Below are 18435 nucleotides of genomic sequence, written 5' to 3' on the forward strand. Positions count from 1 at the left end.
TTCGCAGCATGTTGGATGATGTGCTTGCCTGCCATACGGATGGGCCCCTGTACGTTGTGCAGCTTCCAGATGTCTCACCTGACCCTGCAGTGGTGTCTCTTGGCTGGAAGCAGAGTTTTGGTACCCAAGGCAGCTTGTTGCAGAGGCACATGGGCTGGGCTCACCAGCTGAACTGATCCAGGTTACCTGTAGGGTGACCTGGGATTCCCTCTGGCATGACTGGGCAGCTCAGGCACTGCAGTGATGTGACCAGTGTCTACTAGGGACACAGTAAAGTCTGCATTTGTCAAATAGTTTTGAGGGCTGTGATGAAGAGGGTGAAGAAGTGGGCATCTCCCCTTCCCAATCTATGTGGGCACAAATCCTGCAGGTAAGTCTGGTGCTGGGCACCCTCAAGGCCTGGGAGAGCTCTGTGTGCTGCTGTTTTCCCAGGCACACTCAGATGTCCTCAGTAATGTGCTGCCCTTTGGTGCAAGAGCTCCACGTGCTGCACTGGGGACAGGCTGTAAAGTGCTGCCTTTCTGACCTCCCCCTTTCCTTCCAGAGGACGTCTCTGTCAGCACTGGAGCGCTCAGAACAACAGATCAGGAGAGCATCCAGCCTGGAAGAGCTGCTTCACATCACTCACTCTGAGGACTGGAAGCTGTGGAAATGCAGGCTAAAGCTGAAGAGCCTGGCCAACATGGACTCCCGCTCTGCTTCTCATCGCTCCACCAGATTTGCTGCTGCTTTCTATGATATTGACACACTGAAAGGTAGGTGCAGGTTTGTGGCCAAGTCTGATCTCAAAGCCCCCCACTGATTCTTGTGCAGTAAACTGTGAAGGAGGTAAGTGATTTCCTAGAATATACCCATACTAGAAACAACAGGGCATTTCTGGACAATTACTTTGTAGGAAAAAGTGTCAGACAACAGCCTGAGTACACCTCCCTGTTCTGTGGCCAAATCAGGCTTATTTTCTCTGCATACTCTCCAAAGGGAAGATGTACTCTTCAGGGATTTGTCAAGTGCACAAAAGAAAGAGAAGTCAATGTACAAAAAGCAGGTCAGAATGACTGGATGATGGGCTGGAGAGCAGCACTGTGCTGCATCTCGGAACTTGCTTGCAGGCAGAAATGAATAAACTTTACTGCAGGCATAGAAATCCCTTTTTTATTAGGTGTGCTCTGATACAAGGCAGTGCACCAGCAGCAGTGTCTGTGTGGGAACTGGGAGAAAGAAGGGGTTGCCCTAACCTTGATCTGTTTGAGGAAGTTTCTCCAGAGAAAAGAAGACCTCGAGGCAACCAACCAGAAACGAAAAGTGGAGAATCACAACCTACTCCTTCCATCTGGAGCAAGTTTGAATATTATTCTTTGTAGGTGTGATGCTCAAGAGGCATTACATATTCATGGATGAAAAAACAAAGGATCAGTTACCATATTTTGGTCCAGCAAATGGACATCCTACAGCAAAGCTAAACTGCAGCCTGATGAAGGACAGGCTGAGATAATCTTTGTTGTCTTTATCCTGCTGTGATATTATCATATCACTTTCCTTTTGGGAAATCAGATATTACTGATCCTGTTCCAATACCACTTTTACAACAACCCCAGCCACATTCACACACCATTACTCAGCTAAATTATGTCTGAACAAAGACCTTAAATTGCTTCTCTGAGCCACAACACAGAAATGTGTATACAAGTGCCTGTCTGAAGAGGATTTTCATATCACAGGCATGGCTTTACATTTTTCACAGAAATTTTGTACAGAAAAAAAGTTAAAACAAATACACACATGAAGATCAATTAAGACAGCTTTTAATAGTGATAAATATTTTGCTTGCATACCCTTGTAATTCTACTCAAAACCATTAAAAATCCATAGTTATTAGGAGTACCCAGAGTCAAATGGTTTAATCCTCTACTCACTGTTGCTCATTTAGTGAACACCAACATTTCTGCAAAACTAAAACATCCCTTTTGTCAAAACAGCATGACAAAAGGAGATGTTATTAAATGTTACTGAGGCAGGGAACATTGAAATGGGCATTTTTCAATGGCAGACTAGTGTAACTCAGTATTTATAATGTAAATAATGTTCAGATAATAAGGTCACTATGACATTTAGTGTGCTGTGAATTATTTGAGATGGTCACAGGGCTGGAGCACCTCTCCTAAGAAGTCGGGCTAAGAGAGTTGGGGCTGCTCAGCCTGGGGGGGAGAGGGCTCCATGAAGGTCTAATTGCAGCCTTCCAGTACCCAAGAGGGAGCTGCAAGACAGCTGGAGAGAGACTTTTCCCAAGGGCATGTAGTGAACCTAAAAGAGGGTAAGTTTAGATTAGATATTAGGTTGCCCAGAGAAGCTGTGGATGACACATCCCTGGAGGTGTTCAGGGCCTGGCTGGATGGAATACTGAGCATCCTGGTCCAGAGGAAGGTGTTCCTGCCCACAGCAGAGGGGTTGGAATTTGATGATCTTTAAGGTCCCTTCCCAACTAAAATGTTCTGTGGTTCTATTTTACTATGGTAATATTGATAAAGTTTTCTTAATAGCTGTTCCAAGTTTTCTGCTTGGAACTGCTATTAAGTTGCTTGCTATTTTCCCTTTCAGACACAGAGATGTCAGCTTTCTCATTAAAAGTCAAGGTGCTGAAATTCAAGTTTAAAAAAGCCCATTGGGGCTGGCTATTCTTCCATTGAAAGTGGAATTATTCCAGGACAGCAAGTACTTTTGTTCTAATGTATTAATATGTTCAAGGTACTAAAGCTCCTTTTAAAGAACCACAAGCCCATAAACATGTATTTCTTTCCCACACCCTTTCCAGTCATTAAACAGTGACCTTTCTGCCAAGTGCATCTGTTTTGTTTTAATAAAATGTTTTGATGAGAAGGCTAGGTCAAGACTTATCATTGTTTCACTAGAGTATCTTCCACAGCACTCCAAATTCCATCAGGGAAAATTCAGGACTCTGTTCCTCCTTTCTAAAGCTTTAACAATGAATTCACTGAAAGTTTGTGTCACTTCACCAAACCACAGTCTCCCCTGAGCTGCTCAGTCACTAAGGACTGCAGCACTTTGAAGCTGAGGACTGTATCACAGACAAATTTCTCAGAAGCTGCTCTGTGCTTGGTCTCAGAAATGACCAGGGTGACAAGATGAACAAGATGTGACACTCAGTTGCTTGGCAGCCAGTTCCTGTAGCAGCCCTTCTGCTAAAGAAGTGGTTAATAAAGTGAGGATGTGTGCAGCTGGAAAGGTCATCGCTGCTTGTGCTCATTGAAGTGACATCTGAAGTGATTACATGCACGTGCATTAATGAGTTTGGCAAACACTTTATTTTTATTTTAATGCTAGGATGAGATTGGTGTTTTGATAGAACTAACATTATTCTAGAAAATTCTATCAATTTTAGTGATTACTCTTCTCTTAATTTATGCCTCTTCTTCACAATTCAGACATCAAACTCTTATTTCTTGTACTCTGCATGACTGAAAAATGGAGCAAATCAACCATGTTGAATTGAATTGAATATTTTCAGGAATAAACAAAAGTATTTAAATATACAAAGTCTGTTGAAGAAAAAGTTAAAAATAACAAAAGGAAAGTCAGGAATGAGAAAAATAGATCTTCACCTGAAGGCGAGGTATAGTTTGTAGGTTAAAAGAATTCCAAGATTTCTTTTTTCTCAGAACTTCTCTGTAAATGTAGGAACTGCTTTTACAATAGTAGGGAGGTGGACTGTGCTGGAAGAGAGAGCATTTTTTAATAGTTTAAAAGTTGCTTTTCATCTTTCACAAGCCTGATGTAAAGGGTAAAGAAGAAAACAGTTTTTCATCATTTTAAGAAGAATTTAGGCATAAGCATTGATGACTCATGAGCAATTCCATAACTTGAATCAAGCAAGCAAAAGGCAAAAAAAGGAGAGCCACCTCTTGAGAAAACTCAAGACTGTATTATGTTTATTAGGTAAATGTCACTTTTTTCTCAGTCTGGCTCAGGCAGTTAATTCATTATTCCTTCTCACAGTCAGAATTTGACAAATCAGTCAAGCCAAGTCAACTAGTCTACCATAATTCAGAACATGAAAGATGCCATGGTGTTCTGAACAGACAACTCACGCTTGAATTCATATTCCTGTTATTCAGCCTGAACCCCCGGGTGGTACTGAGGTGTGAGACTGTTTGTCTTGGATTTCACTGGGCATTTTGGAAACTGTGCTCTCTGGCTGACATCCACCAGGAGTACTCCAACCCTCTGACCAGAATCTGGTAGTCATTAATGTGCTTTTGCACTAAGGCCCAGGCCCTGCTGAGTGTGTGGTGGGGCACGCTCAGAGAGAGGATAAAGTGACAATAGGAAAGGCTGCTCAGGAGCAAAGGGGAACAGGGTGTGGGGCAGCTTGCTCAGATAGACACTGTGGAGCTGGGGACTCTCAACTAAGGGAAATCAATGCAGCTCTACCTGATCTGCTGGAATTAACAGAGATTTTGCTCATTTGCATTGAAAGCTAAAGGCAGATAAATGCAACAACCTCTCTGCCAGTGCAGCTGTTGTAAGTTACTGGGATAATTTTGCACTCAGAGTCCCTCTGCTCCTTAGATTGATCCAAATAAGTGCAAATTGATCCAAGTAAGTGCAAATGGCCTGCCAGCACTTCATTTTTATTAATATAATGCTTCTGCTTCACTAATCAAGAGGTTTAGATTTGCCATGATTGTTCATAAAAATGCTGTTCTCTCCAGTCATAGATGAAGAATGGCAAAAGACTCAGTGTGTGCCAAGGGAAACCTGTGTAGAAGTTGCCAAAGAACTGGGTACAACAACCAACAAATTTTTCAAGCCTCCCTGTGTGAATGTGTTCAGATGTGGAGGCTGCTGCAATGAGGAGAGTCTCAGCTGCATGAATACAAGTACAACTTACGTGTCGAAAACGGTAAATGAGGCTATTCATCTGTTTTCTTTTTACCCTGGCTCACCAAAAAGGGAGGGGAAGGAGGATGTTTGGTTTCTGAGATCCTGTTATGAAAGATCTGTCTGCACTATCATAACAAACAGAAGAATTAATTCTTTATCCATGTGGAGTGAATGCAGGAGTGTGCAATAGCATTTTACATCCATGTTGCATTATTAAAAATTGTTTATATATGTGTAGAGATGGAAAATCAGGTCCTGAGAAAGTGACTGCAGGCTCATGATAATCAGAAGTTAGATCCTTCTTTAATATATTGTCACTTGGACTGGGGACCCCTTGAGATCATTGTCTCCTGGGAATCCTCTGTATCCAAGGTTTAACCCCAGGAAATTTTGTTGTGTTGGGTCGCTGCATTTCAACATTCTCATCTGTGCCAAGAAGGCTGGCTAATAATTTTGGATGTGCAATTTTGCAAGCCAAAAAAGGAGACATATTCATCAGGAGAGACCAGATGCTCTTAATCAGCATGCCTCAGGATCTGAATGTCCCAGTTCACACACCTCTTAGGGAAAGAGAGGCACAAACCAGTAGCCAATTACTAAATGGGTGCAACGGGCGATACCCAAGTTTTAATGACCAGTCCCAAAAACTGAGCATAGACAGCTTCTTTCTGTAGACTCCTACTAGAGGCCATGTACAGAGATATCTTGCTCCAGTGGGTGACTGAGCAGAGCTCCAACTTTAGTACTTTCAATCCACTCTGTGGCTGAAGCCATCCATCGCTCATCAGCAATCTGGCCTAGTGGGTGGCACCCCTGCCCTTGGGAGCGGGTAAGGGGTTGGAACTGATCTTTAAGGTCCCTTCCAACCAAGCCTTTCTATGATTCTATGATTCATACCCACAGATGAAGCACATGACACCGGTCATCTTTGATAAACCTTCGTCTTGTGCATTCCTATTTCACTTGGCATAACAAATGAAATTCTACTTATGATAAAACCTTTTCTTTAAATCATAATAAAGATCAAGGGCAATTGTTTCAAAAAGAAAATTGAAGCCCTTATGGGGAACAGGTCCAATTCACTTCTGTATTTATTTTGTGTTTGTTGGAATGTAATTCCACTGTGTCTGGTAGTACTGGAATATAGCTGGAGTAAAATAAATCAGGGCCTGTCCTTCTTGCGTCAATGCTCATTAGTTGCTTTCATTCCACACCAGAAGGAGAAAGCTGTTATGAGCTGTTGGCCACACACAAAAGACATCTGATCAGCTCAGGGAGCTAGGTCAGGCTAAGTATTTATTTATTTATGTGTTTTTTGAGCAGCAGTTCATAAGTTTGTTGAAAAACTGCAATTTTGCAGAGTGTAACATTCCTTTAGCATCCTTCAAAATAAGCATTCCCTCCAAAGTCCCCAGCTAAGTTCCGTTTCTGGATACACCACCATCAGTCCAGATTTATTCATCTAATGGAATTATTCCCATATTTCCATATGAGAGGATTTTTTCCCTTGGTATAAAATATCAACTGGAGGATATTGATGCCACCTAAAGTTAGACACTGCAACATGTAAGTTTTAATGCCTAAGCAGTCTGCTTAGGAATACTCAGTCCCTGCAGGTGGATGCAGCTTTAAGCCAAGACATGCTGGCACACCAAGATGTGCGCAATGCTTTGGTTTCCATGGGAAGGAAGCTGGTTTGAGGGGCAGAGGGAGTGTGGGTCCCCTCAACAGCTCCTACACAGAGCTGCCCAAGGAACCAGAGCCTCCTCACCCCTACTCAGAGATCACTCTTCACAATTTGGGTGCACTGAAAACAGGCTGCTTTGCTCCTTCAGCTCCTGCTGTAGCCAACAGAGAGAGAGCTCAAGGATGATTCCGTGCAGAAACCCAGATGCAGCAGAATGAACTTTCCTCAATTTGCTCCTGTTTCTTCCCTCTCTGAGGAGGCTGTGGGGGTTAAGTTAGGTCCCTAAAGATGCATACTGTGATTATACCCAAGGACAGTTAAATAGCTGTCTCTGAAAGTAGTAGAGACTCAACTGATGGTGCAACTAAAACCAAAGTTCTCAACACCTACCTCTTTCCCATTTGGCCCTAGCATCCAAAAGAAGTTTTTGTGTTTGCTTGCAAATAATTTTGAGTAGTCTTGGGTGTTTAATAGCTGTAATACAGCACTAGGACTCCCATTTTGACAAGTTCCTACCTTGATGGGCATTGCTTACTCTTCAAAACCCCCAGTGCACTTCTGCTCATTTATATTTATGGTAAATATCTCTAGATAAGAGCAAGGGTGGGGAAAATGGTGGAAAGGAATACAAGATTTTTCTTTAAAATTGTAATTATTAATTAACAATTAACTGTAGAATGGAAACTGAAAAATAAATGTTATTTTTGCCATCTAGCTCTTTGAGATCTCGGTTCCCTTGACAAGTGTTCCTGAGCCTGTGCCCATCAAAATTGCCAATCACACGGCCTGTAAGTGTACATCAAACACCCAGCGCCAGCAGTACACCATCATACGAAGATCTGTCCAGTACCCAGAGGAAGATGGGTAAGTTCCCTCCTTTGCAAACTTCTACACACATTGAAATTGTTTTGTCCTGATTTGCATGTTATAATGGTCCATTCTCTTTCTGTTATCCCAACAGTTTTTCTGAATAACTTGGTTATCACTCAGGATTAGAAAGTTCACCCAAACCATGTAAATTTTAAGTGAATGGTCATCAGAATCCAACAAACTGATGGGAGTTCAGCAGCATCTGGAGTCACTGAGATATTTATGTTCTTTAGCAGGAACTCCAAGTGCTCATATGGGCACTATGCTCCACTGGAGCTATTTGAGAATGTGTGCATACACATTTTCAGCCTAACACAGGAGCTCTGCTTGTGCATTATTTAGCCAGTGCACACTGAGCTCTGTGCTCAAGCTAAAGCACTCTGCCACACTTTATGGCATGTTGGGTCAGAATCAATGTGAATCTTGGCTTTTCACTTTTTGATCCAGTCTTGGTTTGCATCTGTTGGGCTCATGGACAGGAGAAAAGTGACCTTACATCTTACTCCAAAATGTGGCATAAAATACTAGTACTCCTGGTGAGAAAAGGCTACATAAATAAACAAAGGCTCTAGAAACTCAGCTAGCTTGAGTGACTCACTGGAAGTCAGCTCGAAAATCTGTCAAGCCCTGCGTTTGGCATTTGGTCCCCATCACTGCCCCTGAGTTGGACATTGTGGGGGCGAGAGGTGTCATTTCAGCAAAGCCACTCCAGCCCTCCCTCAGCCTGCTGGCCACTCTGAATCCTTTTTCTTGACAAATACAGAAGAACCTCAGTCTTTTTTCAGTTTGTGAATTTCTCCCCCAGAGCAAAGGGCCTGAAAGTCAATCTGTTCCTCTGACACTGAAATAGTGCCCTGTGCATCCATGAGCATGCACAAATTAAACTGGAACTGAACCTTCTGGCAGCAAGGCAAAATTCAGTAAATTTACACAACATGAATACTGCAGGACAAAGACCACCCTGCCTGGGGTAAAGCTGTTTTATGGAAAAGTGCATAACTGTAAAACTGTAGCTTTTTCCTAAGGCTGTAATCTGAAATAGGTGCTGAACTTTCCTCCTTTGTTGCTGGGAGCCAGAGAGCTCCCCCCTGTCATCAGAGCCACCCCGACCCCGTTCCTTCTGTTTGCAGCAGTAATGCACACTGTAATGCCAGGCCTTCACATGGCACAGGGGGCAGACCCAGCACACCAGCAGCTCATTTTGCCAAATGGCTACTCTGATGCCCCTAATTATCTTTTTTTAATTCCTATCTCAATTTCTTTTTCTTCTAGATGCCCCTTTGCCAACAAATTTTGCCATAATGGATGGATCTGGGATAGTGACAAATGTGAATGTGTTATAGACACACAGCACTCCAGCAGACGAGAAGGTAAAGATGGAATGACACAGAGACACTTTTGCATATTCTCTCCAAGCTTTGTCTCTCATTCTGGTCATCTCCTCACTTTTTTTACATTGAGAGAGTTAAAGTTTTTATTCCACATCTCTAGATAGACTTGGGTTATGGTGTGGAAACTCACCTGAAAATAAACACACATATGTGCTTCCCCTCATCTCATGGTTTTTTTTTGCTTGGATGTTTTACTCTCTCTGTATCAGCAACCTGAGTAGGACATAGGAAAATATTTATAATATTTTGTGAAGTAGGCTCCCTGTGCAAATTTTTATTTCACATGTGCCTTAAATTCTATGATGGGCATTCAGAAATCTTCTCAACTGTAGAAAAAAATGCCCTAGAATACATTGCATGGGGCAGGTACTATTTTTATTATTTTATTTTTAGTTCTTAAGAAAATAATAAGCAATGAGATAAACAAAACCAGTCCTGCACATTAGCTGTTGTCAGTGCAAAAAATTATATAACTTTTCAAAATACTTGAGCACTTTTAATGATAATCTTAAGTTATTCAGGAATCTTTCAAACAGATATACCCTACATATTCAGGAGCATGTCTGTATACTTCTTCAGCTCTGTGGAAGGAAATGGAAGAGGATAAAATTTGTAGAAGAATAGTAACTGCCTTTCTTCCTCTGCTTCTGTAAAATTTTAATTTGTCAAAGAAAATTGCAGGAAATATTCTGGGTGATAATTGTGTAAGTCTAAACATACTAATTAGCAATAAATATTAAGAGAAATTTTTCTCCAAGTCCTGTGTAAAGTTTTTAAAAATTGTTTTTCTCAGGAAATTGTATTGGTCAAAATAACACAATCATAGCACTAGAGGAAACAGACAGAGAAGGAAACCTTGCCTTTGTGTTTTAAGCTACATTCAGCAAAAGAAAGAATAAACCATTTAAGGCAACAATAAATCAATCTGCTGAGCGATTCCTAGACTAGCAAACTAAAATAAAGCTAAATAACCTCATAAACTGGTCTAGTGATTGCAGTCTCCTAATGTTAATAAGCAAGAAATAATTTGCATAGTGGTTTCTGTTGGATCTTTTCCCACTCTGGAGAAGATCCTCTGCCCATCAGGTTAGGCAGTCAAACGCAAGTTAGACTTCCCAGTCCAGAAAAGATTAGTACTCTATTTTAGACTGAGTCTGAAGGACTGAGAATAGCCAGAGCCCTCTTAACTCAGAGTCTTTTGTATAGTCAGCTTGGAGCATTAAAATCTGTGGCTTGCAACAAAGGCAATTATGGCCTTTGTTGACATACACTCAATACTTCCTCAGAAAAAATATCATTCTCTGAAGTACATTGTGTTTGGCAAGTGGCTGGGACAAAATAACTTAAAATCTGCCTTTGATGTTGGAACAAAGTGAGATTGAAACACTCAACACCACTTCACATATGCCAGGTTTTATCACCCAAAGGAAAGGGTTTGTCTTCCAAGAATTTTGGGCAGACTCCCTCCTTGCTTTCAATAGGCCTTAGGTTTTATTCTGTTGAGATATTGGTTTTTCATCATTGAGTAAATAATAATAAAAGTTTCTTTCAAGTAAGGTGCAAGCCTTTGCTGGCCACTGAGATCAGGGATCAGATGGCAGAGGTGCAGGTTACATTTCACATTCCATAGGTTATATCCATGAGCTAATTGTAAAGCTACAGGAAATTACCTTCCCAATGACACCTTATATGCCATGACCTTTAACCAGGGATGTGCTGCTTGCATTTTAATAAAGCTTTCACAAAATGTGTTCCCTTTTTGCTAGGATTAGCTTCATATTGTACTCCAGATGTGCATTTTCAGGGAAGATATTAGACAGTGAGTTCCCTTGTCTGTTCTGGCTTTTTTTTTTTTCTGAAATGAAGTATTTTCTTTCATCTTTGACAAATTTGAATGTGCTCCTTGTTGAAATGCTAGGCCAGCTTGCCCCATAGCAGACATAGCATTACTGCTAAAAAATTTCTGCAGTGACTGTGTAGTGAAGTACACATGTGGTGGGTGTGGTAGTTTGCATGGATTTGCCTTTTTGTCACGGGTATGGACTAAATCCTTTTTGAGATTATCTTTTTAAAACTTGCTGTCCAGTAAATATTTGTGCTTTCCAAAGCATAACACTAGGCTCTTGCAATAAACATCACCCAAATTTTTTGTGTGCTAAGTTCAACCCACAAGAAATAGCAGAATTAGAATAAAGTGAAATAATCAGTGCAATCCTCTCTAGTCTTTTTCTGCACAGGAAGTTGCAACAGAAATTGTGAAGTCTAGAATCTATCAGAAACTACATGTGTGAATCCTAATGAATATAGAACATACAGACTCTCTTCAAAAGCAGGATTTAGCCATGTAAAGCTTACTGCTAAAAGATGTATGTGCTATTGCAGGACTCCCTCCTCTCGCTGAGCTGGCTATGTGTGGACAACATATGGAATTTGATGAAGAAAATTGTGAATGCATCTGTAGACATAAGTGTCCCACAGATTTCTTTCAAAGTAAAGAGAACTGCAGCTGCTATTTGTGTAGGGAGAGCCAGGAGAGCTGTGCTCTAAAACACAAGATATTTCATGCTGAAACCTGCAGGTAAGTGATCCTTGCCATTCAGAATCTACACTGCAAGAGCTGAACTAGAGATGCAAGTGCCTAATTGGCTGGGAGGTCCACTTGGGATAAAATACCTTGCTGAAGTTAGGGAGATAATAATAATAATAATAATAATAATAATAATAATAATAATAATAATAATAATAATAATAATAATGGTGATTGTATTTTCAATACAATACAATACCGTATAAAAGGAATCTAAGGTTTGTTTGTATTTTTAAGAAATCTGGACAAGGCCACTATTCAAGTGTCAATACTTACTACCTTTTTTTTTGCTAATCTTTAGGGAATGATGATTAAAACTGTATTACAACTGCTATTAGTTTTTGCAATGAGATACAGAGTCTTGTAGGTAGGCAGAACCCATCCTGTGCCAGCTGTTTGCTGCACCAGCTGAAGGCAATCTCATGGATGGTTAGGGACAAAGGCTTCCTAAATTTGCACACAGAGCACACAGCACATTCCTTATCCAGTTTGTCCTCAGAGCAAGCAATTTTCTAAACCTAATGCAATTTTGTACACATATAAATCTACTCAACCAGCTCTGACTCCACTGAGAAGCAGGAAAATGGTTCTGGGGCTACTATGCTCCATGAATTTCCCTAATCTGTTTGTATTATTAGTTTTGAGGTTTCTGTGTCAAATCTCAGATAGAGAATGCTCTCATGGATTAGTTAAATTTTAAATTTTTCAGAAAGCTTTGGTCCCGTGTAGAGGCCCAGGAGCATGCAGTAGCTTAGTCTCAAAGTTTATATAAGGATAGTCAGCATCCAGTTTCCCTGGGTACCTTGGCAGAGCTGTAGCTCACTGAGTGGTCACCCACAGGGTTCACTCCCAGTGACTTCATAGGCTCATTCACAGGGAAGATGCTGTGGAAGAATTAACATTTGCATCTTCAGGTTCAGCTTTAAAAACAAGGACAAACACAAAATATAAAGTATAAAAATAGCTAAAACAATTAGCAGAGCTAAAAATGAGCATGAAAAAATTGGTTATTTATATGTTTCAGACAGGTGGGAGGGGAGCAATGTAATAATTTGTTTACATGAATTTGGCTTCTACAAATTCCTGGATGCAGGACCTTAATGCCAGACTTCCATGCAGTATTTCTGGAGGAGCAAAGCTGAATCATGAAGTGAGATCAGCTACTTTGTAGAGTCCAAGGGCAGCACTTTCCAATGCTAGCCCTCAGGACTCCACTGGTCTCAAAAAAGGAAAACATCACTTAATTGTGAATCTGGACAAATGGACCACTGCAAGACGTTGCTGTAGACAGAAATTGTGAGGCAGCAAATTCTTGTCTCCCCCTGTTGTAGGATGTCAACATCTTTCCAAAGAGTATGTAGGGAGCATTGCAGTGTTCAAAGATGAAAAAGTTGAGGAATGTGACAGTGAAGAATTTTCATATTAAAATGCTTTTCTCTTTTGTGTTCTTTCTCCTTTATCAAACAGTTGTGAAGACAGATGTCCATCCCAACCCAGAACATGCCCAACTGCCAAACCAGTGTGTTCCAGGCATTGTCGCTGTCCAAAGGAGAAGAGAGGTTCTCATGGGTCCCAAAGCAGAGAAACTCCTTGACTGAGCTTCCCCTATTCTTTGAAAATCCACTGCTTCGCAAAGTAGCTGTCACTGACTTTCAAACAATAGTAAACATGAACATCTTCCACATTAATAGCAGAAGAATTAATCCAGTCTGCATTTATTTATTAGAGTAATCACTAACTGCAAGTGAATCCTCTGGAACATTGGTTATTGTTCTCTAAGAGGTAACAACAGCTGATGAATTTCTGTCTGCATGGAAGAAAGATTGGAAAGTAGCAGTTCAATGTTACATTATGGAAGATGAAACTGTGTATTGGAAATAGAGTCACAGTCTCCAGCCAGTCGTTCAGAAATTGGGACTTGATAATCTTAGCCTCTGAGTCCTTAGCTAATGCAGCTCCTGGGTAAAACTTTCTTCAGAAATTCAGTGTACAGGATTTGGCTTCTAATAGGTTCAGCACTGAGTTATTTGATCTACTGTTCAGCTTTGATTATCATTTTGTGTTTATTGTACAACTACTGTCAGATGTGCCATATTTAAGTGTATATAAGAAAATAAATACATCAGTTATTCGAGTGGATTTGATTTTTCTCTGTTATTTTAAAACTCTGCCTAACAAAAAGAAAATAAGAAAAACCCCATAGCCATTTCAATACAGCTTTCTTACATTTGTTCCACGGGGACTGGCTCCTGCCCAAACCCAGGTCGAAACAAGGTCACTTGACCCAATATTTTCAGTAAAAAAGAGGCATTTTTTTCCCCAAGTCTGCTTCAGAGCATGTGTGATTTATTTATTTGTTCCTGGTGTAGTGTGTTAATCTTCCTAAGGGGATAACAGCACACTAGTACTGACTCTTCGGTTATTTTTTGGAAAAGCACTCTTCACTAGAAGAAGGTTTTCCTTTTAACCTACCATGCAATGAAAATATCTCCTGTGCACTGAAATTCCTCTCCCCAGTGTGAGGCCTGAGTAACAGTGCCTTAACCAGATCAAAAAAGGGCAGTACTATTTTCTGAGCCACTGAAGTCTGCTGTGAGCTAGTCCAGAGAAAATATTATGAGCAATAATCCTGAACTGGAAGTGATAGTCTTGACATCTGTATGATTTTTTCCCAGTTGCTGAATTCTCCAATTCTACACTGCACTGTGACCAAAGGGAATAGAGTATATGAAACAAATGCCACAGAGATGGAATGTCTGACACAACACAGGGAACGGATTTCTGATGTGCAACTAAGATTTATTTTTTTATTCAGATAGGAAAACCAGATTGCTTTATAGTTAAATTAGAAGCAAATTCTGTAAGATTGATTGAATGGCTGGACAAAGCACCAAACAATGTAAGATGCCTTTAGTCTCAGTAAGGCATTTAGGATTTGATCCTGAGTGTTGAGAGTGTTTCCTAAGCCAGCTGCGACCTAGGTCTGTGCAAACATACCTGTTTCTGCTGCCTGTTCTGTGAGCTGGCCTGGGATCCTCTCACCTCTGAGCATCCTGGGCAAGCCCCTGCAGCATCCTGGTGGAGCAGGGTTACCCTGGGCTGCACTGGGCTCCTGCTTGTGGGTGCCCCTCCAGAGAGAAGGACATGTGCCACCAGAACGAACTCTGCATGGACAGAAAAGGGAAGGCAATCCCAGTGCAACACCAGGTGAAGCAGCCTGGCACCACAAGCACACCTTTACACCTCTCCTGCTCCTCCAAGAAGCTCTAAATTCAAACATCTGTGTGATGGTGAGGTCCCTGAGCTGTACAGGGGAGTGAAAGGAGTGAGTGAACTTCCCCATCACTTCTCCTCTATCTCATCTGGGGGCACCCTGACCAAATGGCTGTGTTGCCAATAAGTTACACCTGTAGCACACTCCTCAGAAAGCCAGGGAGCTGCAGAGGCAAACCTGACACTTAACTGGTAGCACCAGAGGTATATGGAGTAAAAATACACCTTTATGCAAAACCACACAAAGGTATTTGCAAAGCTAAATTCTGTGGAAAGAAATCAAGCTTTTACATTTCCTAGCCTATCCTGGGGTTTAGGAACTGGAATGTTATATTAATTATCTGTGTCTTGTCAGTGTTGATCTGTAGAGGCTTCCTTAGTTTTATGTACTGACCAGTGAATGAATTAACTTCATTTTTCAAAACAGAATGTTCTTGCCAGAGAGAAAGTCTGCTTCAACCCCAGAAGACCCTTAGATAAAGCAGTCACTGAGGGGCAGAAAACCATGTCCCAAAGCTCTTCCTGCAGAGCTAGAGAGGGATTTGAACATAACCTCCAGGAGATTACAATGGCCATTAGAATACCCAGGCTGGAAAGGTACCATCACTGACCACCACTGCGAACCTTGCACTGAGCTTTTCATATTTCCCCATTCTACTGAAAAAGAGACCAGTGCCTGGATGTGCAATGCAGGACTGAAGATCCCAGTGGGATGGAGTGAGATGAGATCTTGCTATATCCATAGGCTTCTTTCAGTCTAAGCCTCTGGGTGAATTTAACCTTTTACCTCAAAATTTTGCTCTTAAATCTTGAGGATCACTTTGTTCAACACTTAGGCAAATATTTTTGATAGTGTTGTGGTTTAACTCCAGCTGGTAACTAAGTACCCCACAACTCACTTGCCCTACCACCACACTAGGGAGGAGATTTGAATAGAAAAAGTAAACCTCATGGCTTGAAATAGGAACAATTTGACAATTGAAACAAAATTAAATATAATGGCTACAACAATAATAAAAATAATAATGCTACTACTAGTAATAGTTGTAATGGAAAGGGGAGAGAGAGGAATAAAACCCAAGCAACAAAAATTATGTACAACAGAATTGCTCACCACCCACTGACCCATGCCCAGTGCATCCCAGTGGTGATGGGACTCCCTTCCCTAACTCCCCCAGTTTATATAGTGGGCATGATGTACTATGGAATGGGATACTATGGAATGGGATATCACTTTGGCCCATTGGGGGTCAACCATCCTGGCTTTGCTTCCTCACAGCTTCTTGTGCATCTGCTTTCTGTCAGAGCATGGGAAATTGAAAAGCACTGCTAAGCTAAAGCCAAAACATCAGTGTGTTATCAATATTATTCTCATACTAAAAACAAGACACAGCACTGTACCAGCTACTCAGAAGAAAGTTAAGTCTATCCCAGCCCAAACCAGGACAGATACAAACATGCTCAAGCAAGAGAGAATGTGTGATCATCAAAAACACACCTGGAGGTCAATGTAAAATTCAGTGTTATTTTCACTGAATTTAACCCCCTACAGGTTCTTCTGCCTGTAAGGGATTTCGGTTTTGCAGGAGCAATGTGCCTGAAAGCTTGTGGATTAAGAATGGTTCTTAGGCTTACTGTGAAGATGGAAAAGGAAACTGCTTGTGGTGGCATTCACTAGCAAGCATGACCTCAGCAGCCAACACACAGGTTTTTATCTAGTTTATAACCTGGATTCTCCTTAGAGGGTCTCAGCCCTAGTTTCTAGAAGCCTTATGAATGTACTTCTGCATGCTTCAAGCTTCTGGTGCAACCTACAGGCATCTTGCAGCCTATTTCCTTTACAATAAATTCCTACCCCAGCAGATCGTCTGCCCCTAAGGCCCTGTGCCAATCTCTTGTAGGGTGCTGCTCTTTGCTACCCTGCTCTCCTAACCATTAGAAAATTACCAAAGCCAGAGCATGCAGTGCATATCTGTCACATTCACTGAAACACCATGTGGAAAAGCTCAAGAATTGAAGCACAGTGCTGTGAGTGACAGTGCTGTGTGATGGTCTTCACTGCCACAGCCCCAAGAATATCTGGATGTCACTAACTCTATGGCATAGCCACAAATCCTCTATGTGGAAGACCAGGACTAAAAGGAGGGTGAAAATGCGAACACATGCAGATAATTAGATTTTGGTAAGAATCTATGAAAATTAAATGCTATTTAGTTGGTGAAATTCTGGATTTTTCATTTAAGAATATTCAACAAACTTTAAAATAGAAATGCTTTCTGTTATTTTTCATATTGATACATCAGATTAACTTTTAATGAGGATATTTAATATAACAATTCAGAAGAATTAAATGAGGTATGCAAAATTCATAGTAGATCTGTTTTTTGACTGGTGTCATTAACTCTTAACCTATGACTAAATGACCCTCAGAGAGAGAAGGTTATTGAGCAGTGGAATGTTCTCTTTGAAGTTTGAAAGGCCTTTTATTACTGTGTTCAGCATGACTTGCTTTTTAGGCATATGGACATGATTTACAGATTTCATAGGCAGAATAATAGTGCTAAAAATTCCTGGTGTGTCTTCATTTTTATATAGTGAGGATGTCTTGATCACTTTATATAGTGAGGATGTGATATTTGTGTTATGTATGTAATAGGAATGACAGTACCTAAATATAAATTTTTATTTGTAAATAAATATACATGAAGTTTCTCAAGCCATCAGTTCTTATGAGTAGATAGCTTCTACTTATATGTTCTTTCTTCAGGAAGGGGACAAGGAAGAATATGAATTAGAAAAATAGCTAAATATGCACACTGCTTGAAAGAGTCAGGAAATATTTATTTACTTGCAAAACCATACTTGACTTCCAGAAGGACAGAGGTACATGTGGCCTTACCAAACGCTGGTGACATGGAAGAAATTGAAGCACCTCCTGAAAGCACTGCTCTCATTTACTTCAAAAGCTATCACAGGTCATATGCTGTGACATTGCTTATGGCAAGAATTATTCATTGGAGGGTTGGCAGAGCACACATAAATCCTGTCATACTCATATACACTGCAAACACATAAATCTGTAGGAATCCTTTGGGCATCCACTCCAGCTGACTCGTAAGGTCCCTTCCTGTATTTCAGCGAAAACAAATGTGAATCTGCTTAGGTTTATTTTTTGTTTTCTTGTACCACTGCAAGCCAGGATTTATGTGATTAAAGTTATTTTGTTTTTCAGTAGTGTAAAAAAAAGGAAAGAAAAATCTTGAGAACCCAGAACTGAATCTGAGGAAGCTCCTTCAGCTGCCTGTTTCCTTTTTTCCTTTGTATTTTCGAAATAACTGGTAAATGCATTTCAACTTCAAAATACCAAAGAGGTTGTCATCTTCTAACTCTGGACTTGTGGAGTGAATTGTTCTTTCTGCAAAGAACTACAAGGTGGATACCAGGCCAAGTAAATCTGTGTTCTCATTTATTAAAGTCTACATTAAAAAACAAACAAGCAGGGGTTACAAGTGATGTACTGCCATTCATTTTATTTATCAGACTCCTACATCAGCAGTTACTTAAAAACCTCACAGTAAACTTTTAACTCAGGGGTAAAAAATCTGTTTTAAATTAAGATAAAACAGGAAAGTGCTTCTTAGGCCAATAAAACAAAATGAGTACACAAAATGATGTGTCTGCATTTTGACTTCAAGGCCATTAACACTCTTCTTTGTTTCCACTTTTAT

The 18435-nt window shown here is 40.7% G+C and overlaps 1 protein-coding gene across 2 annotated transcripts in view; it reads left to right on the top strand.

Annotated features, from left to right (window-relative positions):
* The window catches only part of VEGFD (vascular endothelial growth factor D), a 51011-nt gene extending 37440 nt beyond the window's left edge, over window positions 1-13571 (top strand). For both annotated transcript variants that reach the window (XM_071431147.1, XM_071431146.1), the window contains exons 2-7: window positions 545-755; window positions 4728-4918; window positions 7302-7450; window positions 8729-8826; window positions 11230-11425; window positions 12902-13571. In XM_071431147.1, the coding sequence (XP_071287248.1) occupies window positions 545-755; window positions 4728-4918; window positions 7302-7450; window positions 8729-8826; window positions 11230-11425; window positions 12902-13028 (972 nt within the window). In that variant the 3' untranslated portion in view covers window positions 13029-13571. The remainder of the gene's footprint in view (window positions 1-544; window positions 756-4727; window positions 4919-7301; window positions 7451-8728; window positions 8827-11229; window positions 11426-12901) is intronic.
* Window positions 13572-18435: the final 4864 nt, after the last annotated feature.

The sequence above is a fragment of the Agelaius tricolor genome, unplaced genomic scaffold (assembly GCF_023055355.1).
Source record: "Agelaius tricolor isolate 1412-34295 unplaced genomic scaffold, bAgeTri1.0.p SCAF_7, whole genome shotgun sequence".
Lineage (NCBI taxonomy): Eukaryota > Metazoa > Chordata > Aves > Passeriformes > Icteridae > Agelaius > Agelaius tricolor.